Source organism: Athene noctua, chromosome 29 (assembly GCF_965140245.1).
Source record: "Athene noctua chromosome 29, bAthNoc1.hap1.1, whole genome shotgun sequence".
NCBI classification, from domain to species: Eukaryota; Metazoa; Chordata; class Aves; order Strigiformes; family Strigidae; genus Athene; species Athene noctua.
Genome location: NC_134065.1, coordinates 1574449 through 1597050, shown reverse-complemented (window position 1 = coordinate 1597050; position 22602 = coordinate 1574449). Strand labels below are relative to the sequence as shown.

At 69.4% G+C, this 22602-nt stretch overlaps 5 protein-coding genes across 7 annotated transcripts; 3 read left to right on the top strand and 2 right to left on the bottom strand.

Moving 5' to 3' along the window:
• The first annotated feature begins 2115 nt into the window (after positions 1-2115).
• On the top strand, positions 2116-5311 carry EFNA1 (ephrin A1). The gene is made up of 5 exons (XM_074929042.1): positions 2116-2238; positions 3481-3776; positions 3860-3925; positions 4187-4237; positions 4472-5311. Exons 1-5 carry the CDS (start codon positions 2135-2137, stop codon positions 4585-4587), a joined length of 633 nt encoding a protein of 210 aa, XP_074785143.1. The 5' UTR covers positions 2116-2134; the 3' UTR covers positions 4588-5311.
• Positions 5312-6163: 852 nt separating this feature from the next.
• SLC50A1 (solute carrier family 50 member 1) lies at positions 6164-8669 on the top strand. Of its 2 annotated transcripts, XM_074928977.1 has the most exons (6): positions 6164-6288; positions 7049-7126; positions 7249-7372; positions 7451-7612; positions 7691-7810; positions 8123-8669. In XM_074928977.1, exons 1-6 carry the CDS (start codon positions 6221-6223, stop codon positions 8222-8224), a joined length of 654 nt encoding a protein of 217 aa, XP_074785078.1. In that variant the 5' UTR covers positions 6164-6220; the 3' UTR covers positions 8225-8669. The 2 variants fall into 2 exon arrangements, with proteins under 2 accessions (XP_074785078.1, XP_074785079.1); XM_074928978.1 differs by lacking the exon at positions 7049-7126 and having other exon boundaries at positions 6222-6288.
• A 2896-nt stretch (positions 8670-11565) lies between these two features.
• Positions 11566-12165, bottom strand: DPM3 (dolichyl-phosphate mannosyltransferase subunit 3, regulatory). The gene is made up of 2 exons (XM_074929194.1): positions 12087-12165; positions 11566-11876 (listed from the first exon to the last, which is right to left on the bottom strand). The coding sequence occupies exon 2, from the start codon at positions 11868-11870 to the stop codon at positions 11592-11594; it is 279 nt and encodes a 92-aa protein (XP_074785295.1). The 5' UTR covers positions 11871-11876; positions 12087-12165; the 3' UTR covers positions 11566-11591.
• An 811-nt stretch (positions 12166-12976) lies between these two features.
• KRTCAP2 (keratinocyte associated protein 2) lies at positions 12977-14371 on the bottom strand. Its single transcript, XM_074929112.1, has 5 exons — positions 14266-14371; positions 13942-14096; positions 13805-13868; positions 13419-13485; positions 12977-13184 (listed from the first exon to the last, which is right to left on the bottom strand). The coding sequence occupies exons 1-5, from the start codon at positions 14267-14269 to the stop codon at positions 13064-13066; spliced, it is 411 nt and encodes a 136-aa protein (XP_074785213.1). The 5' UTR covers positions 14270-14371; the 3' UTR covers positions 12977-13063.
• Positions 14372-14778: 407 nt separating this feature from the next.
• On the top strand, positions 14779-20839 carry TRIM46 (tripartite motif containing 46). Of its 2 annotated transcripts, XM_074929214.1 has the most exons (10): positions 14779-14939; positions 16135-16390; positions 16506-16849; positions 16963-17106; positions 17230-17325; positions 17579-17832; positions 17915-18036; positions 19380-19679; positions 19769-20066; positions 20154-20839. In XM_074929214.1, the coding sequence occupies exons 1-10, from the start codon at positions 14877-14879 to the stop codon at positions 20527-20529; spliced, it is 2253 nt and encodes a 750-aa protein (XP_074785315.1). In that variant the 5' UTR covers positions 14779-14876; the 3' UTR covers positions 20530-20839. The 2 variants fall into 2 exon arrangements, with proteins under 2 accessions (XP_074785315.1, XP_074785316.1); XM_074929215.1 differs by lacking the exon at positions 19769-20066 and having other exon boundaries at positions 20154-20486.
• Positions 20840-22602: the final 1763 nt, after the last annotated feature.

The following is a 22602-nucleotide window of genomic DNA, read 5'->3' as shown; positions in this document are numbered from 1 at the left end:
GGGCGGTCCCCGGTCCCACGTGCACCAGGCGACGTGGCCGTGAGCACACACACGTGTGCACACCAGTGCCGGCACCCCCTGCACAGGGCACGGCCCACCCTGACTGTCACCCCGTCCCTGCCGTGGCTTGGCCCCCACCATCCAGCCCATGGGGAGGTAACGGGGCACCCTCCAGCCCCGGCTTGTCCCTGGGGGTGTCCCCAGGAGGGGACACGTGCTGGTCCTTCCTCCCCCAGTCCAGCCGGTGATGCTGGCACTGCCCTTCTGCCGTGGGCCAGGCAGGATGGTGACACTGGGACCTGCCCAAATCCTTGTGGCCTTGCTCCCAGCCCTGTCCCCATGTGCTGGTGGCCCTTCCCCAGGGCTGGGGACCGCAGTGGAGGGGACAGTGTGGAGGGGATGGAGAAGCCCCTCAGCCAGGGGTGCTGGGTACCAACATCCCAGTCCCACGGGACAGATCCAGCGTGGTGCTCATCACCCCCCCCGGGGCTTGCACCAGCCCTGCTGGAAGGGTTGGGGAGAGGCGCCCTTGGGTGCTGAGTTATGGAGGGGCTACACAGTCCCCCCATTGCTGCTCCCTGCCTCAGTTTCTCCAGGCACCCAGCACAGGCTCAGCCCGTCTCTGCCACGGTGGGGGCATTAGCGGGGCGACGCTGGGACCCGGCAGAGGGGAGCAGCCGCGGTGCTGACCCGCTCCCAGCACCATCCCCGCGGCTGGCGCGTGCCACGCTCCGGCTCTCTGATCCCGACAGGCCGCAGCGGCCCCAGGGCTCTTCCCGGGAGGTGCTGCCCGGTACAAGCCACGGCAGCGCCGGCTTCCCGGGAGCAGGAGGCCTTGCAGAGTCATTACGGCACAGGGGATGATGTCAGGCCTGGCCGCAACAAGGGAGGATGAAAAGGAAGAAGCGGGTCCCCCTCCTACCAGAGCAGAGCGTGGGGAGGACACGGGGCGGGGGGTGGCGGGATGTGGGGGGCACCCCACAACCTCAGCCCGGCGGGACCCCGCAGCCGCTCTCCGGTTACAGCCGCGGTGGCGGCGCCTGCCCGAGCCCCTCCAGCGTGCCAGGGGAGCGCTCCTCGCACGGCTGCAGCGGCGGGCATGCAACATTACCCACAATCAATGGATCATTATGTAATAAACAAGAGGAAAGTTGTTTTGCAAATGCGGCTGAGTTATCACTTCACAACACGGCGGCGAAAAGCATCTCGCCGCCCGGCTTAACAAGGATGGATCGGTGTTGGGGGCAGATGGGAGCAGATAGCGAGCTCCTGCCGCGCTCCCCGCCAGGCAACGCGCCCGCTGCACCCGCAGCCCCCCGCCCTGCGCCGGGGGGGGGTCACGGGAGGGGAATTTCGGAATGTCGAGTAAACAGAGAGTGGGGAGGGGGGGGAGCGGGATGGGGAACACGTGTGGGGTTTGTCCGGTGCTGGAGAAAAGCCCTGGGAGAGTGGAGGCAGCTGGGAAGGGCAGGGGAGGAGGAGGGGGGGCTGCCCCCGCCGCCCCCAGCCCCTCCTAGTCGCCAGCACCTTCTTGGTAGCCGCTGCAGCTCCCCAGGCCCCACTTGCCCAGCGGCTCCTGATGTTCCCCGGCATCTCAGATAAGGGGGTTCCCATGGCGACGGCTGGGGAGGGGACATGCCTGCAGGGTCCACCCCCCCTCCCTCAGCTGGACCCCACTGCCGGCCGTTGCCCGCCCCCCCCCGGCGAGGAGGGGACAGTGACGCCTCGGACCCTTTGCCCCGAGCCCCCGGGGTTCACATCGCCCCCCACGGAGACCCCCCCAGGCCTCACCCCATCGCTGCCCATCCCCCCGGTGCTTCAGCCAGGGGTGACCCCCCCCGCCCCTCCCCGCACAGGACCGCGGGTGGCGGTACCGCCGGGCAGGATTTACCCCCCCGCATCCCCCCCCCCCCCCGTCGGAGACCCCGCTGGGGGGTGATTGGAGGGGGTGGGGCCTGCCCGGTGCCGGTGGTGCGTGGGGCCGCCGCCCCCCCCCGCGCTGCCCGTGTTGTTGTTGTGTCTCGGCCCCGGTGCGCGGGGCGGGGCGCGGCCCCGGGCGGGGCGGCGGCGGGGCCGTACTTAAGGCGGGGGCCGGGCGCGGTGCCCGCCCGGCGGAGCGCGCCCCGCGGAGCGCATGGAGCGGCGGTGGGTGCCCCTGGCCCTGCTGGGGCTCGGGCTGTGCTGGGCGGCGGCGGCGGCCGAGCGCCACACCGTCTTCTGGAACAGCTCCAACCTCCGGTGAGTGCCGCTCCCCGGGACCCCCCCCCCCGCCGCCGCCGCCCCCCCTCCCGGCACCCGGCGGCCCCGAGGGCGCGGACGGCGCCGCTCCCTGCCGGGGCCAGGCGCTCCCCGGCGGCCTTTGTCCGGGGCGGGCGGCGGGGACGGAGCCTCCGTGGGGCTGGCGAAGGAGGGGGGGCGCGTCGAACCCGGTGTTGGGGGCGGCGGCGGCGGCGGGGCCGGTGTTTAACCCCGGTGGGGCCGGTGCTGGCGGGCGGCGGGGCCGGGGCTGCGCTCGGCGGGCCGCGGCCGTCCAGGTGCGGACCTGGGGTTGCGGGGGGGGGGGGAACCGGGGGGGCCCTTCCGTTCCCAAGGCCGAGCCGGGAGCGGGGCCTCTTCCTTCCCCGCGGGGGTGGCGCGGCGCCAGCCCCGGCGCCGGGGCACAGGGAAGCGTGTTGACAAACACGGGACTGGCCCCGGCTCCCGCCGCCCGGGCAGGATGTGCCGGGGGGGGGGGCCGGGGGGCTGACCGGGATCGGCGCCCCCCAACACTCCTTTCCCCCCCCCGGCCGCTGTAGGGGTCCACCCCCAGGGTATGACCCCCCGATAGTGGAGGTCCGCCCCGAGGCATCAGTCCCCGTTAGCTGTAGGGGTGTCCCCTCCCTGAGCTGTGCCCCCCTAGGCTGGGGGGGGTGTGTGACCTCCCCCACTGCAGGACAGCCCCCCGATTGTAGGGCTGTGTGTCCTCTGTGCTGCCCCACCCACCGGGTGACCAGGGTCTGCAGGATTTGGGGAGCAGGGGAGGCCACTGCAGCCAGCGAGGTGGGGGGTCCCCGCAGGGGCCCCCGGCCAGCTCCCGGTCCATATCCCGCCCCCCGGGTGAGGTGTTGGGAGCAGCTGGAGCTGGGCGAGAGCTGCCGACACCTCCCGGCTCTGGGAGCACTGGGCCGGGCAGGGTGCGGGTCCCAGTGGGTCCCCTCCAGCTGCTGGGGCCGCAGGGCAGCGCTGGGACGGGGGGGGTGCCCCCACCAGCTGTGTGTGAGGTCGGTTGGGGTGTCTTTTCCTCCCAAAGCCAGTCTGGGAACTGTAGGACTCTGCACAGGCAGGGTGAACCAAAGGTTGCCTGGTCTGGGGCTGGGAGGAGCTGCTGTGGGCAAGAGGCCTTGTTAATGAGGGGGGGGGATTTGGGGGTGCAGAGGAGGGGTCACCCGCCACACCTCTGCCCGCTGGAGCTGAGCCCTGCCTGCCCCCCTCCTGCTGCAGGTTCCTGAGGAGCAACTACACGGTGGAGGTGCGTCTCAACGACTACCTGGACATCATCTGCCCGCACTACGAGGAGGGGAGCGTGGACCCCCGCGCCATGGAGCGCTACACGCTCTACCTGGTGGAGCCCGAGGAGTACCGGGCCTGCAAACCCCGCTCCAAGGAGCAGATCCGCTGGGAGTGCGACAAGCCCAGCGCCCTGCACGGCCCCGAAAAGTTCTCCGAGAAGTTCCAGCGGTTCACCCCCTTCACGCTGGGCAAGGAGTTCAAGGAGGGGCACAGCTACTACTACATCTGTGAGTGCCTGGGGGGCTGCCGGGGGGCTGGGGTCCCCGCTGGGCGCCCCCACCCCTTCCCTAACCCGCATCCTCCCTTGCAGCCAAGCCCATCCACCACCACGGGGAAGCCTGCCTGAAGCTGAAGGTGACAGTCGCTGGCAAAGGCAGTGAGTATCGCCTGGACCCCCCCCGGTGCCCCCCTTTCCTGCTCTCACAGCGTTGATGCCTGGCTCGGCCTTTCCTGAGCTGAGTCACGGCCAGGCCGTGGCCCCCGGCCAGCCCCGGGGTGTGGGTACACGTGGCTCTGGTGGGAAGGTGCTGGTGGCTGCGGTGGTGGTGAGGGGGGGGACACGGCCCCCGGGTGAAACCTGCCTGCGGGGGGTCCGGGAGCTGCCCTTCACCGCCCTGACCCTCTGTTTGCTTTGCAGCTCAGGCACCGCCTGTCCCTGCCTCTACGCAGAAGGGGAGGATCCAGGCAGGTAGGCTGGTGGCTGCAGGCAGGCAGACGGGTCCGGGCAGCCGTGGGGCTGGCAGGAGGGCCGGGCCGAGCCTAGCCAGGCTGAGCCCAGCCAGGCCAGGCCCAGCTGCTCTCCAGGGTGATGGGGGGGTCTGGGGAGCGGCGCTGGCCGCAGTCCCTGCACAGGGTGATGTGCTGCTGGCTCGGGGCCGTCCTGTCCCTCCGGGATGTGCTCACAGCTCCTCTCTCCCTGCAGATGACGCGGCCGCACACGTGCTGAGGAGCGTGGGGCAGAACTCGGCCATGCGGGGCAGCAGCCCCTTCACCTTAATCAGCCTCATCCTGCCCCTCCTGGTGCCACAGGGGCTGTGAGCTGCCCCGCTGTGCCCGGACGAACCAAGGCTGCGGCTGCTGGGGACGGAACCGGGATGCTCGGGACCGCCACGGCCCTCGCACACACCCTGGGGTGACCTGCCCTGCGCACACCTGGGCGAGGAAAGGATTTATCAGTATTACGGAGGGCCCGAAGCTGAGCTGAGCAGCCAAAGCCCTCGGGCTGCCCCAGCTCCCCCCACCCTCACAGGCAGGATGGCCTCAGCCAGGGGAGGCTGAGCGTGAGCCCGGGACTGGAGGGGCTGCGTGTGCCCTGGACTGGAGGGGAGCAGGGGGCTGGTACCCCTGCCCCAGGAGCTGAGCTTGCCCACTGCTGGCCCTCGGGTCTCTCCCCGCTGTGGGCTCAGACTGTGATGTGTCCCGCAGGTGGGGGCGCGGTGCTGGGGGCTCTGGTCCCTTGGTGTCACCAGCTCAGGGAGTCTGGATGTGCTCCAGGTGCCTGGCAGCCATCAGAGGGGCTGGAGGAGCCATCCCCCTCCCCACCGTGCTGCGCCCCCTCCCCATCCTTCACCCCATCGCACGGGGGGGGGGTGAGAGCTGCCCCCACCGCGGACCTTCCCCTTTCCCCTCCCCTCTGCCGGGTGCTGGAGGGGCCCCCCCACCCCAGCAGCCCCCTGCGTGGGGCGCTTTGCCTGCCCCGATTTGTACAGCTTTCTAACATGGGAGTTTTTATACGATTGTCTTGAATAAATAACCAAGACCACGCTGAGCACCGGGGGCTGGGGGGGGGGGTGAGGGGCCTGTTTCCTACACCAGGGGGTGGGCTCTCCTGGCCTTGGGAAGGAGGAATGGCCCATGCAGGGCATTTGTGCTGGTTAATTAATTAATTGGCTAGTGTTTGCACAGGGCTTTGGAGTGGAAAAGTGCCACAGCAGAGCTGGCGCTATCAGCTGTTTTTATCTGGTGACACAAAGCCCTCCCAGGGACTGGGGGGGGGGCTCAGTTTTACCCCTCCCCTGTGTACTGGGATGAGCTTCCAAGCCTGGGGCAGGGGCTGCCCCAATGGGCCGGACCAAGGAGGGGGCTCAGATGCAGCTGCAGCCCCCAGGGCTGGGCAGGGGCCATGGCCTGGCCGGGGGCCCTGGACACCCCCCCGTGGGGTGGGGGGACCCTGGGGACATGTGGCCGTGGGAATGGGGGTTCTCAGGGCATCACAGAGCTGTGTGAGATGCTGGGGAGGGGGGAATGGGGAGCATGGGGATGTGTGACACGCCCCCCCCCCCCCCCCCCCCCCCAAGGCACAGGGATGGGGGGGGGGCGGTGCTGCAGGGTCCTGGGGAGGGGGGGTCACAGGGACAGGAGGCCCCAGGAATTTGGGGCTGCGGGGGGGGGGGGGGGGCCTCCCTGTGCTGTGGACATGGAGGGTGGGGTCTGTGTGTGCCCCCCCAAGCTGTGGGGTGCTGCCGGGGGTCCCCCATAGGGACGGGCCGTGCCCATCGCCATGGTGTCGGGGTTGCTCGGCCCGATGCGGCGGGGCCCGGCCCCACCCCCGCCACCCGCCCCCCCCGCCCGGTGTCGCGGCCGGTCCCTCCCCCCGGTAGTGCGTCCCGTCCCGCCCCGCCGCGGGCAGCGCCGCCCCCCTCCACGCCGGTGCCCGGTGCCGCGGCCCGGGATGGCCCCGCTGCCGCTGCTCGCCGCCGCCTGCCTGGCCTGCACCCTCGCCATGTTCGGGACCGGCCTGTGAGCGCCCGGGGGGCGGGCACCGGCGGGGGGGTGCAATGGGGGGGACACGGGGGCAGCTCAGGGGGTGCAGGGGGGGCTGGGGGTGCAATGGAGGGGACACGGGGGCAGCTCAGGGGCTGCGGGGGGGGTTGGGGGTGCAATGGGGGGGACACGGGGGCAGCTCAGGGGGTGCAGGGGGGGTTGGGGGTGTAATGGGGGGGACACGGGGGCAGCTCAGGGGGTGCAGGGGGGGTTGGGGTGCAATGGGGGGGACACGGGGGCAGCTCGGGGTGCAGGGGGGGTTGGGGTGCAATGGGGGGGACACGGGGGCAGCTCGGGGTGCAGGGGGGGTTGGGGGTGCAATGGGGGGGACACGGGGGCAGCTCGGGGTGCAGGGGGGGTTGGGGGTGCAATGGGGGGGACACGGGGGCAGCTCAGGGGGTGCAGGGGGGGTTGGGGGTGCAATGGGGAAGGTGCTGGGTCCAATTCAGGGGGTGCGATGGGAGGGGAACTGAGGGGTGCGGGTTAGCAGCGCTGGGGCTGGGGGGTGACAAAGCTGAAGGCAAAGGACCCCAGGGAATGGGGGGGCTGGGGGTGCGGGTCGGGGTCAGGGGCTGGAGGTCACAAGTGCGGGGGTGGGGGCTGAGGTGATTTCAGGGTGCATGTTTTGGGGGCAGGGCACCTGCTGACTGCAAAGATTACAGTCCCCCAGCACTGCACCCCCCACCCCGTGGTGCCAGGCACCCAGGAGGCCGCTCCCCCCCTCCGCTCTCCCTAGGTCAGACCTGCACCAGATGTTGGCAACCAAGAGTGTGGAGAACATCCAGTTCCTGCCCTTCCTCACCACCGATGTCAAGTACAGAGGGGTCCAGCCCTGGGGGGGGTCATGTGCCATTGTGGGGCGGTGCAGGGGGGTGTTATATGGTGGTGGGGGAGGACAGAAGCCCCCCAGCGTGAGCACCTCTGCCCTTTGCGCAGCAACCTGAGCTGGTTGGGCTACGGCTGCCTGAAACAGGACTGGACGCTGATCACTGTCAACGCCATCGGGGCGGCACTGCAGACCCTCTACATCCTGGCGTACCTCTACTACACCCCTGTGAAGGTGGGGGCTGGCCTGCCTGGGTCAGTGGGGGGGACAGCAGGACCCCCAGCCTGACCGTCCCCCTCCTCTCCATCCCAGCGCCCCGTGCTGCTGCGGAGCCTGCTGCTCCTGGCCGTGCTGGCCGCTGGCTACGGCTACTTCACCCTCCTGATTGGCGACACGCGGACACGCCTGGCACGCCTGGGGCTCTTCTGCAGCGTCTTCACCATCAGCATGTACCTCTCGCCACTGGCTGATCTGGTGTGTGGGGCTGGGCGAAGGCCCGCGCTGACACCAGGGTTGTCCAGCCCTGCACCAGCCTGACATTTGCTTCTGCAGGCCAAGATTGTCCGGAGCAAGTCGACACGCTGCCTGTCCTTCCCCCTCACTGTCACCACCTTCCTGGCCTCCACCAGCTGGACACTCTATGGCCTACAGCTCCGTGACCCCTACATCATGGTGGGTTGGGGCAGTGGGTGGCCAAGTGATGCTCTCCCATCCCATCCCATCCCATCCCATCCCATCCCATGTCCCCACTGTGGCATTCAGCTGAGCAGCTGGCAGCCAGCCGACCCCCGTCCAGCATCATGTGTGTCACACAGCAGAGCCCGTGACTAGGCTCAGTGAGATGAGTATTGATTTTAATTAATTAGATGGTATAAGGCCAATAAATCTCCCCCGGCAACGCAGGGCTGGTGGAGCAGCGGTGGGGGAGGGCAGCAGCGCTGTGAGCCGGGTGGATCCGCTCCCCCCACCACGTCCCTCCCGCAGGTCCCGAACGTGCCGGGGATCATCACCAGCGTCGTGCGGTTCTGGCTCTTCTGGCGGTACCCACCGGGCCAGGACAAGCCCTACAGACCCCTGCACGCCTGATGGGGCCCTGCTGGCCCCCACGTGCTGGCAGATCGATGAAGGATTCCTCCCAACCTTCGCCAGTCTGCTCCGGCGTGGACTGGCCCCAGCCACTGAGCCCCGAGTGCCACTGCAGCGCCGCTGTGCCCCTCGGCCGAGGGCCACCTGCTCCTGGCAGGACCGGGTCCCCGGGAGGGCACCTCCTGCCTCTGACGCCATCGTTCTCCCTCACCGGCGTCCCTCCAGCCCTTCGTCCCTCGGTGATGGTTGGGTCAGTCTCAGTGATGCCTTTGGGGTGCTGGGAGCCCCCCATCCCGTCCCTGGGCATGCCACATGTCCCTGGGGACCCCGGACAGTCTTCCATGCCCACGACTCTGCCCCGGCGCCAGGCTGGGGCTGCCGGGAAGCCCTACATCTCTTTTTGTACAAATTTAAGTGCCTTTTAATAAATCAAAGACTCTTCCCAGAGCCTGGTTGTTGTCCCCTCCCTCCTGGCTGGGGGATGAGTGGGATGGCTCTTGTCCCCACAGCTGCTTTGTCCCCAGGGTGGTGGTGGGGGTTCATCCTGGCACCCCGTGGGCTCTGGCAAATCCTCCTCCAGCAGCACCCACTTTCCAGCAGCAACACATCGGCCTTGGACCCAGGAAGGGAACGGGCACAGGTCTGGGTTGGGGCAGGGAGGAGGCGCTGAGGAAGGCAGTGCTGCCTGGGGAGGCCGCCCTGACACCCCCCCCCAACCCCGAGCAGCAGCCTGGGGACACCGGTTGTAACAGGGAAAGAAAACTCTGTTCTGTTCTTGCTACTGGCCATCACGCTGGCAAACTTACAATCAATTAAAATCCTCACTAAAACCATGATGATCGAGCCTGCACAAATCAAGCAGCCGTTGGCATCAACCCAAGCTCAATTAACAAATTAACAATGATCTGGAATGAAGTTATCAGGCAAGCACATCAGCAGCGGGACAGGAGCCTGTTTGGGTGACCAAATTATGCAACAGATGACGAAGCCTTGTGAAAGGGGCAGGAGACCCCCGCCCCGTCCCCGTCCCAGAGCCCCTTCCTGCAGCTCCGTAGGCGCGGGCAGGTCCTCCAGCCTGGATGACGCAGGCCGGATTAAGGAAGCAGTGACGAGGCCTTTGGCAGAGCCCGCGCCAAGGCTCAGACACTCGTTTACACCTTGCGACGTGGCCTGGGAAAAATCGATAAGGAGGTGAGCAGCAGGAACGGGGCTGAGCAGAGAGCGGTGGCTGGAGGGGAAGCCGAGCTGCTGCGGCGCGGCTGCCAGGCTCACCCTGCGTGCTCCATCTTGCCGCTGCTGCTAAGCCAGCGCTCCCCTCGCCCGCACGGGCTGTGCTTGCAGGTGTCTCTCCCCTAGGGACTCGCCCCGGGGCCGTACCCGCTCCCCGAGCCGCAGAAGCCCCATTTCCCAGTGGGGAGGAGCCCCCATTCCCCTCCTCCTCCAGCATCGGGGTGCAGCACCCATCCTGGGTGAAGAACTGACCGCCTTGGGAAAGGGCAGCTTTCCCTGCTGACGCACCAGGCAGAAACTTGGCTGCCGACCGGTCGCTCCAGCTGGCATGTGCCGCGAGCGGCTGGTGGGAGCGGCCACAATGTGGCCCCATGCACGAGGCCGGAGGTGAGCGGAGAATCTCTTGGGGACGCCAGTGCCTGCAGCGGGCACGTGTCCGTGCAGGGAGAAGCTGCCGCCGTGCTGCTGCCTGCCGAGCTGCTGGAGGGCTGTGAGTAGCTCCTGGATGGCCAGCAGTAGCCTGCAGAGAGCTGTAAGTAGCCCACGGAGGGCTGCTGTCCTCGCCCTGCACCAAGCTGCGGTCCTTGCCCCAGAGTCATGGCTTTGCCAAATCTGGGGCGATGTCACCCCACGAACAGACCCGCACACAGACAAGAGGCCACGGGAGCTGCCCACCCTGGTCTGAGCTGCCATTGTTGCTCAGGAAACAGCTAATTAGTTGCTCCTGCTAATTAGCCCGAGTCCTCCCTCATGATACCAACTGCTCCTTTTTGCAGAAGGATGCGCAGCCGATAATTAAAAACAAGAAAGTCCTTTGGCTGGTATGCGAAGAAGCCGGGGAGGCTGCCAGGAAGGCAGGCCCCAGCATGCGTCACCACCAGCCGCGCAGCTCTTCCAGCAGGGCCGGCAGCACGGGTCTCGGGCCCCCCCGGACAGAGGGGCATCCCTGGACAGAGGCCTGCCAGCCCCCCAACCGCCGCACGGTGCCCGTCCCCCTTCCCGGAGAAGCCCAGCGTGAAGGTGTTGGCAGAGGAGCGGCAGCTGCAGCCGCTGTGCGGGCAGGAGCGGGGAGCAGCCCCCCGGCGTGGGCTGAGCCGCCCTGGCAGGCCGGGGGAGACCACAGGCTCTGGGCACTCTGCATTTTAAAGGCTGTGCCGCCTGCTCCACCCAGGCAGTGTCTCTCCTCCTTCCCCTGGAAACGGGCCAGCAGGACTGGGATGAGTCTTCTCCAGCTCCCACCTGACGGTGCGAACCACATCTGAAGGGCAGGCGGGAATGCACTCTGCCCGCAGTGCTACCCAGCGCCGCGGGCCTTCGGGGCAAGGCCTGATCCTGCCCTTGACACCTCACAGCCCTGCCTCTAGAGCCAAGCTCCCAGAAGTTTGGAGAGGGAGAGGCCGTGCTGGGCTGGGGCAGCCTCCCTGGAGCCTCTGTAGGGCAGTGGGAGGGCTGAGAGGGGCCCATGTGGAGACTCCTCCTCTGTGTGGAGCTCCCTGAACACCAGCCTGACGCTGGGGAGAAATCACAGAATCCCCGAATCATCTGGGCTGGAAAAGCCCCTGAAGCTCCTCCAGCCCAACCATGACCCTCCCCCTGACCGTTCCCAACTCCCCCAGATCCCTCAGCGCTGGCTCAGCCCGACTCTTCAACCCCCCCAGGGATCCCGGGGACTCCCCCCTGCCCTGGGCAGCCCATTCCAACGCCCAACAGCCCCTTCTGCACAGAAATCCTTCCTCAGAGCCAGCCTGACCCTGCCCTGGGCAGCTTGAGGCCATTCCCTCGGGGCCTGGCGCTGGGGCCTTGGCTCCAGAGACTCACCCCCCCTCTCTGCCCCCTCCTGGCAGGGAGTTGCAGAGGGCCAGGAGGTCTCCCCTCAGCCTCCTCTTCTCCAGACTGAACCCCCCCAGTTCCCTCAGCCACTCCTCGTAAGACATGTGCATGTAAGAAATGAGGGATTTCCCACCAGCGTGGCTTCGATCAGTGTCACGGCACCCTCAGCTGCCCCCAACCCCCAGGCCAGGGCAGCACTGCGCAGGGCAGCCACAGCTGGAGCCCCCACCCCAGTCCCCCCTGTGCCCCCGCCCCCTGCGAGCACCGTCCACCCCAGGCAGTCACCGTCCCTCCAGCTTTATTGGGGTCAGAAGCGCAGCCCTCGTCGGCGCAGGTCTGCTCGCGCCGCACTGATGTGCTCCTGCAGCTCGGCGGCCGCCTCCTCGCAGTCGTTGAAGGTGGCCAGGCGGTAGCCCACGGTGGCCAGGGAGTAGCAGCCGAAGGCCACGAGCAGGTAGACAGGCAGGGGCAGCAGGGCCTGCCGGTACGGGGCCGGCAGCCGCAGCCCCGGCGGCGCCAGCGCCAGCGCAGCCCAGGCCGAGCCCAGCAGGGCGAGTCCGCACAGCCACTGCCCCAGCTTGGTCATGGCGGCCTGCGGAGAGAGGGGCCGTGAGAGCCGGACCGACACCACCCCCCGCCGCAACCGGGCCGGGCCCGGGGCCTCCTCAGCAGAGCCTGACCCCGAAGCCCTCCGGCCCTTCGCCAACCGGCGCCGGGACCCGGCCCCGGCCCCTCCGAGCCCTCCCGAACCGGCCGCAGAACCGGCACCGCCCCGGCTGCCGGAACCATCCCCCGCCCCCACCTGGATCGGTCCCGGGGCCCAGCGCCCGCCCTGCCCCCCCTCACGCCGTCGCGGGGATGACGTCACGGCAGCGCGCCGCCGCGCGGGGGCCGCTGGGAGCTGGAGTGCGGAGCGGCGCCACGTCGCGTAGCGCATGCGCGGCAGGAGGCGGCGGGGCGCCCCCTGCGGGCGGGGCGGGCCCCCGCTCCGGCCCCGGTGCCGCAGGAAGCGCTGGGCTTTGGCGGCGGCGGCCGAGGCTGCAGGAAGCATCTGGTTTCCTCCGCGTCCGGCCGCGGCGGGTGGCGGGGGACTGGCGTGGGAGCAGCCCCGGCCAGCCCTCCCACGGCTCACCGGGCCTGGGCCCTTCCCACGCCCCCCCACCATGCCCCGGGGCAGCCCCGGTGCCCGGTGACTCCCCCCTGCCCGACGTGCCTCTGTTTTCCTGCCAGGTGCCGGGCAGCCTCGGCCTTACCAGCGCAGGGGCCTGGTGGCAACTGATGGAGCTTGCCCCCCCGCCCAGCGGCTCCCCCTGCCTCACCGGAGCCCCCGGGACCCCCGCAGCCCCCCCAGCCTCCCTCTGGCCGGGCCAAGCCCCACGGCACCAGGGCCTGCTCCAACCTGCCCGGCTCCGCTGGGATTTTCCTCCCTTGCAGGTCCAGGCAGACGAGATGCCGTCAGCACATTTTCCCTGTGAGGTGGCGGGGGGGTCGGCGGCTGCCTCCCCGCCCTGGCCACACTCTGCCGGCCCACACAGAGCCCCCTGCGAGGCAGAGAACCCCCCCCTCAGGCTCCACCGCAGCCCGGACAGACGAGCAGGACCATTCTCAGCCTCACCAGCACACGGCGGTGCAAGGAAACGGGGCTGAGAGCCGGCGGAGGAACCAAACCTACAGCAGCTGCGGACAAGAAGCTACAAAGAAATGGCTTTATTGGGCGGCTGAGAGCCCCAGTCCGTCCCGGTGGGGAGGGGACTGCCCCGGGGAGGGGGCAACAGGACATCAATTCCTCTTCCTGCCTTTGCCAACGGCCTTGGCGGGAGCAGCAACAGGTGCTGCGGACTGGTAGAGAGTGGAGGAGATCTTGTTGATGTAGTAGAGGCCGATCATTGAAAAGATGAGGCTGCGAGGAAAGAACATATGGGGCTGCTCAGCTGCTGCTGGTCGGCGTCGAACCAACACCTTCCCCTTCGATCCCACTGCACTGTGGTGCCTTACACTGGCCACCCTGGGGGTCCCTGGACAGCCTTGGCCCTGTCTAGTGGCCTGTTTGCCTCCCAACAGCAAACACGAGCCATCAGGGTCCCCAGCAGCACAACATCTGCTCCCCACCCTCCACAGCAGGCTCTGGACTTACCAGGTGGTCACACAGACCCGGTGAATGAGGCCAGAGGCAAAGAGAGCCAGCAAGAGGCAGGTGAGGACTGCAGGAGAAAAACAGAAGAGAGAAAAGATGCCACCGTGCTGCCCCAACACATCAACCTCGGAGTAACAGGGGCCAGGGCTGCAGCGATGCAGCAGAACAAACCTACCTGCGGCACGGGAAAAACTCGAGGGGAACTGCCAGCGCCGGGCCCTGCCTCCAGGGCAGGGCTGTGACCCTTTGGTCCCCCAGGCAGAGCCCACACGGGGCAAGGCCACACCGCAGGCCCCTCACAAACCCAGCCCTGCCGCGGGCCGGCACACCCTCACGCCTTCATCCCACCTCCTCTTTCCCGTTCCGCGCCCCTCCGCAGCACTTACTCTCGGGGAATATCTTGGCCTGGAAGCCTTTGCCAAAGACGAGGTTCTCCAGGTTGTTGAAGGCCTGGCTGGAGGGTTAAGGGACGTAACGGGGTGCTGCACCCCCCGGCCCCGCTCCCCGCCGCCCCAAAGGATACGGTGAGGGAGCAGATGAAGAGCGCGGAGCCCAGCAGCCCGCCCTGGATGGTCAGCCACTCGGTGGAGGCCAGCTGCCGGCTGTACATCTGCATCCCGGCGAAGAGCAGCAGCGAGAGCAGCGAGGAGAGCGCCAGGGAGGTGCCCGTGCCTACGGCTGGGGCCGCGGGGCCACCTCAGCGAGGCCACCGGGACCCACCGTGGGGCCAAGGCCGCCCCCCGGGCCCCGGCCCTCCCCGCAGCCCCCCGCCCCTTCCCTTAGGCCCCAGCCGCGCCCCGGGCCCGCCTCGGCCGCCCCAAGCCCCGAACCTCGTCCCCCCCGTTACCCATAGTGCCCCGCGGCGTCGCCCCCGGCCCCGTCCCGTCCCGGTGCCGCGGCTGTGCGCAGGCGCGGTGCGGCCGCGCGGAGGGACACGGCGTCAGGCGCGAGGGACGGCACCGCGCATGCGCGAGCGGCCCCGCCCCGCCCCGCGGGCGCCGCGCTCCGGCGGGCTCGGGCGCCCCCTGGCGGCGGGCGCGGCGCTGCGGGCCCCGCCGTCTCGCGCGCCCCCTGGCGGCGGGGAGAGGCTCCGGCGGCGGCCCCGGGGCGGGGGGTGCGGAACACCCCCCCCCCGCAGCGCCGGTACCGGCCACGGCCACGGCGCCCAGCTCAACCCGCCCGGGGTCCACCCCGGGCGCCGCTCCCCGAGCCGCGCTGCCGTCCGCACGGGCCCGGCGGGGGGGGCCCGGGGGTGCGGCGGGAGCCTCCCGCTGCCGCCCCCCCGCCACCGCCCCCCGCCGCCCCCCCGCCGCCGCCGCCGGGGATGGTCCCGCTGAGCATGCGCGCCGCCGCCCCCCGCCCTTCCCCCGGCTCCGCCGCTCCCTGCAACAGACCGGGGCGTCCGCGGCCGCCGCTGTTGCCGCCGCGGGGACCGGCGCCGGGAGCGGGCGCGGAGCCATGGCTGAAGGCGAGGACCTGCAGACCTTCACCTCCATCATGGACGCGCTCGTCCGCATCAGCGTGAGCGGCGGTGGCGGCGGGGGGGTCGGGAAATGGCACCGCGGGGCGGCCGGGCCGGGCCGGGCTCCCCCGGGCCCGGCATCTCCATGGCAACGCGGCGGGGCCCGATGGAGGGGGCGGGCGGGATGGCGGGGGTGCCCTTGAGGGCCGGGCAGGCCTCGGCGAGGCCTCGGATCCGCGTCCCGACCCACCGGGCAGCGATCTCCGGGGAAGGCCGGCACCGGCCTCCCCGCCCCCCGCACTGTGCCGCCGCCACGGCCGGACCCCTCGGGGTCGGGAACACCCGGAGCGCCGGGACCTGCCCGCACACCCGTGGGAGGGTGCCCCAGTCCCCATCCTGACCCTGATCCTGGTGCCCATCCTGGGCCTGGCCCTGGTGCTGGTCCTGGCTCTGGTCCCAGTGCCGGTCTCAATCCTGGCCCTGGTGCCGGCCCCAGCCCCAGTGCTGGTCCCAGTCCCAGCCCTGGCCCCCACCCTGGTGCTGGTCTCAGTGCTGCTCCTGCTCCTGACCCTGATGCTGGTACCAGGCCTGATCACAGACTTGGTGCTGGTCTTGGCTCTGGTCCCGGTGCTGGTCGCGATCTTGGCCCTGGTGCCGGCCCCAGCCCCAATCCCCATCCCAGTAGCAGCCCTGGTCCCCATCCTGGTGCTGGTCCCAGAGCCGTCCTCATCCTGGCCCTGCTGCCGCTCCCAGCCGTGATCACGGACTCGGTGCTGGTCCTGGCCCTGGTCCCAGTGCTGGTCCCGATCCTGGCCTTGGTGCAGTCCCCAGCCCCAATCCTCATCCCAGTCCCAGCCCTGGACCCTATCCTGGTGCTGGTCCCAGTGCTGGTCCTGATCCTGAGCGTGCTGCTGCTCCCAGGCCCAATCCTGGCCTTGATGCTCGTCCTCATCCTGGCCCCGGTGCTGCTTCCAGCCATGATCATGGACTTGGTGCTGGTCCTGGCTCTGTTCCCAGTGCCGGTCCTGATCCTGGCCCTGGTGCTGGCCCCAGTCCCAATCCCCATCCCAGTAGCATCCCTGGTCCCCATCCTGGTGCTGGTCCCAGAGCTGTCCTTATCCTGGCCCTGGTGCTGCTCCCAGCCCCGGTGCTGGTCCTGCTTCTGGTTCTGGTCCCAACCTTGATCCCAGCCATGGTCTCCCCCATGGCCCCGGTCCCGGCCGTGGCGGGTGACGCTCCCCCCTCTCTCCCCAGACCAGCATGAAGAACATGGAGCGGGAGCTGGTCTGCCCGGTGTGCAAGGAGATGTACAAGCAGCCGCTGGCCCTGCCCTGCACGCACAACGTCTGCCACGTCTGCGCCAGCGAGGTGCTGCTGCAGCACGGCTACCTCTGCTGCGACCCCACCTCCGAGCCCTCCTCGCCCGCCGCCACCCCGGCCACCCGCAGCCCCCGCCTGGGCCGCCGGGCCGTCCCCAAGCCCGACCGCCTCGACCGTCTCCTCAAGTCAGGTGGGACAGCCCCGGAGGGGACGGGAACGGCAGCCCTGCGGGGTCCCCCACGGGAGGGCCGAGCGGCTCTGGGGCGTCGCGCCCCGCCTGACGCCTTCCCGCCTCCCTCCTGCAGGCTTCGGCACCTACCCGGGGCGCAAGCGGGGCACCGTGCACCCCCAGACCGTCAGCTTCCCCTGCCCGGCCTGCCAGCGCGACGTGGACCTGGGCGAGCGGGGCCTGGGCAGCCTCTTCCGCAACCTGACGCTGGAGCGGGTGGTGGAGCGCTACCGCCAGACCATCAACATCAGCGCCGCCATCATGTGCCAGTTCTGCAAACCCCCGCAGCTGGAGGCCACCAAGGGCTGCACCGAGTGCAAGTCCAGCTTCTGCAACGAGTGCTTCAAGCTCTACCACCCTTGGGGCACCCAGAAAGCCCAGCACGAGCCCACGCCCCCCACCCTCACCTTCCGCCCCAAGGTATCGTTTTCCTTCCCTGCTCGGGGATTTCGCCAGTGTCGGTGGGGGGGACGCCTGGATGGGGGGTGGAGGGTGGGTGCGGAGCTCCGCTGAGCTCCCCTGTGCCCACGCAGGGGCTGATGTGCCCGGAGCACAAGGAGGAGGTGACTCACTACTGCAAGACCTGCCAGCGGCTGGTGTGCCAGCTCTGCCGCGTGCGACGCACTCACACCAGCCACAAGATCACCCCGGTGCTCAGCGCCTACCAGGCCCTCAGGGTAAGGGCCTCTGGGACGCGCTCGGGGTCGGGTCGGGGCTCGGCGGGGAGGAATCGGGGGCACCGGCACAGCCCCGGTGCAGATGGGGTGTGCGGGCGCTTTGTCTCACCTCCTTCCCTGCAGGAGAAGCTGACGAAGAGCCTCGCCTACATCCTGAGCAGCCAGGACACGGTGCAGACCCAGATTGCTGAGCTGGAGGAGACGGTGAAGCACACGGAGGTGAGGGCGGAGGGTGCCTGCGTGTCCCTGAGCCGGGGGGTGGCACTGCCAGCCTGGCCCCCCTCTCCTCGTTTGGATGAGCTGTGGGGGGATGTGGGGTAGGGGAGAGCTTTGCAGAGTCGGGCTGAGGGTTGGACTCGCTGATCCCGAGGGGCTTTTCCAACCGGAATGATTCTGGATTCTGGCTTCCATATGATCCTGTGGTTCCTCCTCCCCGGGGCACGCAGCGCGCTGACCCTGCCGTGCTCGGCAGGTGAACGGCTTGCAGGCCAAGGAGGAGGTGTCGCAGCTGATCCAGGGGCTGTGTGCCATGCTGGAGGAGAAGCGGGCCACCCTGCTGCAGGCCATCGAGGAGTGCCAGCAGGAGCGGCTGGCCAGCCTGCACTGCCAGATCCAGGAGCACCAGGCCATGCTGGAGAACTCGGGCATGGTGGGCTACGCCCAGGAGGTGCTGAAGGAGACGGACCACCCCTGCTTCGTCCAGGCTGCCAAGCAGCTGCACAACAGGTACCGAGGCGGGTCAGGGCTCTCCGGTGCCCAAAGTGGCCACTGTGTGCCACCCTGATGTCCCTGCTCTCCCACGCCGCAGGATCCTCAGGGCCACCGACTCGCTGCAGAGCTTCCGTCCTGCGGCCACGGCGTCCTTCAGCCACTTCCAGCTGGACGTCAGCAGGGAGCTGAAGCTGCTCACCGACCTGGCCTTCATCCGAGGTAAAGGCAGCAGGACCCGGGCACCGGCTGTGCCCCGTGCGGAGGTGCAGCCCCCGCGGGCAGAGCCCTGCCCGTCTCGGAGCCGGAGCTCGGCCACGGCCACGCTCGGGCGGGCGCTCGCGCATCTGCCGGTCCCCCCCTCCCCGTCAGGGACGGCCCCCGCCCCAGCAGCCCCCCCAAAGCCATCCCTGCCCTGCCCTGTGCCAGGGAGGCCGGGTGAGGGGGCAGGACAGGCAGGGCCACGGTGCCAGGTAAGGGCAGCAGGAGCGCCGGAGGGTGAGTACGGAGCGGAGGCTGCCCCGCGGCAGGGCAGGCACTTCCCCGCAGGGCAGGAGCCGCGTGGCCCTGCCGGACCCGCTGGCAACATTTTTCAGACCTGCTTCTACCTCTCTTTGTTTATAGGCTGCGGCCGCTGCTGAGTCGTCACCGAAGTAACTGAGGCAAGTCACATCCCTGCCCCAGAGCCGGCCCCGCTCTCTCTGTCCCATCCCGCCCCGTCCCCGCTCCGCCGCCATCCTCCATCCCCCTCCTGCCCGCAGGTGGTGGCAGGTGGTGGCTCTGTGCCCCCCTCCATCTGCTGCCTCTGCTCCTGCCCTCCCGCCCTCCCCTCGCCCCATTTCCATCCCCTGCTCGCTCCATTTCCGTCCCCTTCCTTCCTTGCTCCATTTCCGTCCTCTCTTGCCCCATTTCCGTCCCCCTCCTCACCCCATTTCCCTTCCCCTTGTCACCCCATCTCCATCCCTCTCACCCCGTTTCTGTCCCCTTACTCACCCCATTTCCATCCACTTCCTTGCTCCATTTCTGTTCTCTTTTGCCCCATCTCTGTTCCCCTCTCACCCCATTTCAGTCCCCCTCTCTCACGCCATCTCCATCCCTCTCTCACCTCACTTTTGTCCCCCTCTCACCCTATTTTTGTCCCCCTCCTCACCCGCTCTCCGATTCCCTCTCACCCCATTTCCATCCCCCTCCTCGCCCCAGTTCCACCCTGCCTCCCTGCTCCCGCCGCACCGCTGGCATCTTCACACCCCCCCGCCATCCCCATCTCCTCCCCTCCTCCTCTTCTGCTGCCTCCATCCTCTCTCTTTCTCTCTCTCTCTCCTCCCTCCCCGACTTGCACTCAGCCTGTCTGGTCCCTGGAGCCCCACAGCAGCGAGCTCCTCTGTCTCCCCGACTCGCTCTCCTCTGGTGCCTACACACGGTCTCCGCAGTCAGATCCCCCCTAGACTCCTGCTGGTTGTGCGTCCGTGCGTCCGTCCGGAATGCCCCCTCCCTGCGTCTGGCTGCCTCCCCGCCTGCCGGGGGGGGGGATGCTGCCTGATGCCTGCCGGTGCCTCTCCCCGCAGCGCCCGAGGCCCCCGTCATCGACACGCAGCGCACCTACGCCTACGACCAGATCTTCCTGTGCTGGCGGCTGCCGCAGCACTCGCCGCCCGCCTGGCACTACACGGTGGAGTATCGCAAGACGGACGCCAAGGCCAAGGGGCTGAAGCTGTGGCAGCGGCGGGAGGAGGTGCGCGGCACCAGCGCCCTCGTCGAGTACCTGGACACCGACAGCGTCTACGTGCTCCGGGTGAAGGGCTGCAACAAGGCGGGTTTCGGGGAGTACAGCGAGGATATCTACCTGCACACGCCGCCCGCCCCAGGTGAGGGGTGTGGGGAGAAGGGGGGGGAGGCTTGGAGCACCCCGCCGGCCGCTGGCGCCGTCCTCACCCCCTCCTCTTCCTCTCCGCAGTCCTCAACTTCTTCCTGGACAACCGCTGGGGCTTCAACCGGGACCGCCTGGCCATCAGCAAGGACCAGCGCGCCGTGCGCAGCGTCCCTGGCATCCCCATGCTCTTCGCCGCCGAGCGCCTGATGACCAGCTGCCACCTCTCCATCGACCTGGTCATCGGCGACGTGGCCATCACGCAGGGCAAGAGCTACTGGGCCTGTTGCGTGGATCCCAGCTCCTACCTGGTGAAGGTGGGTGTGGGGCTGGAGAGCAAGCTGCAGGAGTGGTTCCAGGTGCCGCAGGACGTGGTGAGCCCCAGGTGAGCGGCGCCGGGGGGGAGCTCGGGGGGTGCCCAGGGGAGCCCCAGCTTGTCCCTCGCCAAGACTGGCCCGTTGCCCCGCTGCAGGTACGACCCCGACAGCGGCCACGACAGTGGGGCAGAGGATACGACGGTGGAGGCGCCCCCCCCCTACGCCTTCCTCACCATCGGCATGGGCAAGATCTTGCTCTCGCACGGGTCGGCGCTCACCTCCCGCGACCCCAACGGCTGCACCGTGCCCTTGCCCCCGCGCATCGGCATCTGCCTGGACTACGAGCAGGGCAAGGTGAGCTTCTACGACGCCGTCTCCTTCCGCGAGCTCTGGGAGTGCGGCGTGGACTGCTCGGGGCCCGTCTGTCCTGCCTTCTGCTTCATCGGAGGGGGGGCCCTGCATCTCCAGGAGCTGGTGGCCAACAAGCAGGAGCGTAAAGTGACCATCGGGGGCTTCGCCAAGCTGGACTGAGCCGTGCCCGTGCTCCCCGCACACGCGCTGGCCGTCACCCCCGATTGCCCAGCGAGCTCTAGGGCCTGGGGGGGGGACAGGAGCGAGCAGGGAGCAGAGCGCAGGGAGGGCAGCCCTGGCCCTGCCGCCGCTGGGAACGGGCCAGGTGTTTGTTTTGTGGGGTGGGGGTGGGGGATGGGGACAGCTCTGCCGTCCCCTCCTCTCCCTCCCCGCCTGCCCCCTTCCCCAGTTAGGCTGGAGGCTGCCTCTGAGCTGGGGCCACGGGCAGGACCGGGCAGAGGGTCAGCCCTAGAGACAGACCAGGGAGGGGGGTGCGAGCGGGACGCGGGGCTGTGCAGGGAGGGGGGTGGCAGGTGACGGTGGGGGTGACGGTGGGGGGGAGAGGCTGGGTGCTGGCTGGGGTGGGGGAGGCAGCTGGGCTTAGGGAGAGAGGGTGGGGGGAGGCTGGGCTGGAACGAGGTGTGAAGATTTTTTTTTAAATGGCTCATTTTCAATGTGGCTGCAGCGCTGCGGCCAGGTACAGCCACCGCGGCCGGGCACGGCTGCCGCTGGGTCCCTCCCATGGGCTACCGGGCTGTGGGACCTCCGTGCCCACTGCCCTCCCCTGGGGCCGCTGGCTGCTCTGCCCAGTCCCCAGGGAAGCCACGTGCTCGGTCAGCCCTGCCTGTGCCCCTGCCTGCACGTGCTCCAGAGGGACGCGCTCGGTCCCCGTTACACCGCTCAGTGCCAAACCACACGCAGCCGGGGCAGGCTGGGGCTGCGGGGTCAGGATCCGGCCCGGCCGGGAGCCGCGCAGGGCCACCATCCACCGCGGGGGCCCGTGCCGGCGGGCCCGTGCCAGGATCCGTCCGAGCTGCTGTAGTTTCTCCTGGGTTCTGTTACAATTGCTGTATTTTCATGGTTTCCTACAATAAACTGCAATGCCAGACTCCTCCAGAGCCACCCCAGGGCAGAGGGCAGCCACCCCGCAGGGAGCACTGGCACCGGGGGGGGATGTGGGGTGCTGGCCGCTCCCCGGGTGCGGTGCCCGGCAGTGAGGCCGTGGGGCTGGGCTGTCCTTCGGCCCGTGGCCAGCAGGGGCCAATCCTGCCCAGAAAAGGGCCCAGTGCAACCGGGGCAGTGCTGACGTGTCCCGTCCCTGCCCACGCTCTGCCTGGCCACGTGGCTGCTGCCACCCTGCTCGGGGGTGTCGGGGTGCCCCTGGACCAGCCACCAGCTGGGCCTAGAGAGGGGGGGGGGTCCCAAGGGTGGCTGGTCCGGCCTGGAGGGGGGATGCTGGGTGCTGGGGCATCCTCTCGAGGTGGGTAACGGGGGGCTGGCGCCCCACCCGGGTCCCTGCATCCCGTGGGGCAGGCGGAGGAGCCCCATGTGGGGTCGGGCCCCACCCCGGGCTGGCACCTGTCCCCGGGGAACAGGGGCCCCCTCAGCTGGGAGGGGGCGCTGCCCGGGCTGGGCTCCCTGGGAACAGGCGGCTCTTTGTAGGGCCCAACCCTGGCGCCTGTTTCGATTCCTGAGGGCCCTGCCCAAGGCTGGGGGGGCAGGTTGGAGCGGGGGGAGGCACACACAGCCCTGCCCAGCCCCATGCAGCAGCCGCACACATCCCCCCGCACCCTGTGGGGCCCTGCCCTGGGCACCAACCTCATCCCCGAATGGCAGCAGGGCTGGGGGGGCGCGGGGGGGGTTGGGGGGGGGGCAGATGTGACCCTGTGCCACAGCTCCGTGCTGGTTTTAGCTTTGCCCCATCCTTCTGGCCTGCAAGGACAGGATCCAGGGCTGCGTGTCCCCCCCCGCCATCATCCTGCTGTTCATGTGCACACAAAGACACACCCCCCCCCCCCCCCCCAAGCCCTCCCTGTGCCAAACATCCCGGCTCCTGCCCCAAACCGCCCCCCCGCCCCGGCTGCACCCTGCCCCTGAGCCCCCCCCCAAACCCACCCCCCCTCGCCGAGCTGGAAAGCTGCTGAGTTTCGCTGTTGCTGTTGGCAACTCTGGCTATCGGCACGGCGCATGGAAAACCAAAAGCAGCAGAGACATCACCCCCCCACCCCCCCCCTCAGCCTCAGGGCTTGCGTC

Bases quoted from the DNA above. Each gene is read 5' to 3' on its own strand.
- EFNA1 (XM_074929042.1), top strand. From the start codon at position 2,135: ATGGAGCGGCGGTGGGTGCCCCTGGCCCTGCTGGGGCTCGGGCTGTGC. The intron at 2,239-3,480 runs GTGAGTGCCGCT...CTCCTGCTGCAG, and splicing joins TGGAACAGCTCCAACCTCCG to GTTCCTGAGGAGCAACTACA. The intron at 3,777-3,859 runs GTGAGTGCCTGG...CCTCCCTTGCAG, and splicing joins GCACAGCTACTACTACATCT to CCAAGCCCATCCACCACCAC.
- SLC50A1 (XM_074928977.1), top strand. From the start codon at position 6,221: ATGGCCCCGCTGCCGCTGCTCGCCGCCGCCTGCCTGGCCTGCACCCTC. The intron at 6,289-7,048 runs GTGAGCGCCCGG...CGCTCTCCCTAG, and splicing joins GCCATGTTCGGGACCGGCCT to GTCAGACCTGCACCAGATGT. The intron at 7,613-7,690 runs GTGTGTGGGGCT...TTGCTTCTGCAG, and splicing joins TCTCGCCACTGGCTGATCTG to GCCAAGATTGTCCGGAGCAA.
- DPM3 (XM_074929194.1), bottom strand. From the start codon at position 11,870: ATGACCAAGCTGGGGCAGTGGCTGTGCGGACTCGCCCTGCTGGGCTCG.
- KRTCAP2 (XM_074929112.1), bottom strand. The intron at 13,869-13,941 runs GTATCCTTTGGG...CCCTCCAGCCAG, and splicing joins TCTTCATCTGCTCCCTCACC to GCCTTCAACAACCTGGAGAA. The intron at 13,486-13,804 runs GTAAGTGCTGCG...TTTCTCCTGCAG, and splicing joins GGCCAAGATATTCCCCGAGA to TCCTCACCTGCCTCTTGCTG.
- TRIM46 (XM_074929214.1), top strand. From the start codon at position 14,877: ATGGCTGAAGGCGAGGACCTGCAGACCTTCACCTCCATCATGGACGCG. The intron at 17,833-17,914 runs GTACCGAGGCGG...CCCACGCCGCAG, and splicing joins GCCAAGCAGCTGCACAACAG to GATCCTCAGGGCCACCGACT. The intron at 18,037-19,379 runs GTAAAGGCAGCA...CTCTCCCCGCAG, and splicing joins CGACCTGGCCTTCATCCGAG to CGCCCGAGGCCCCCGTCATC.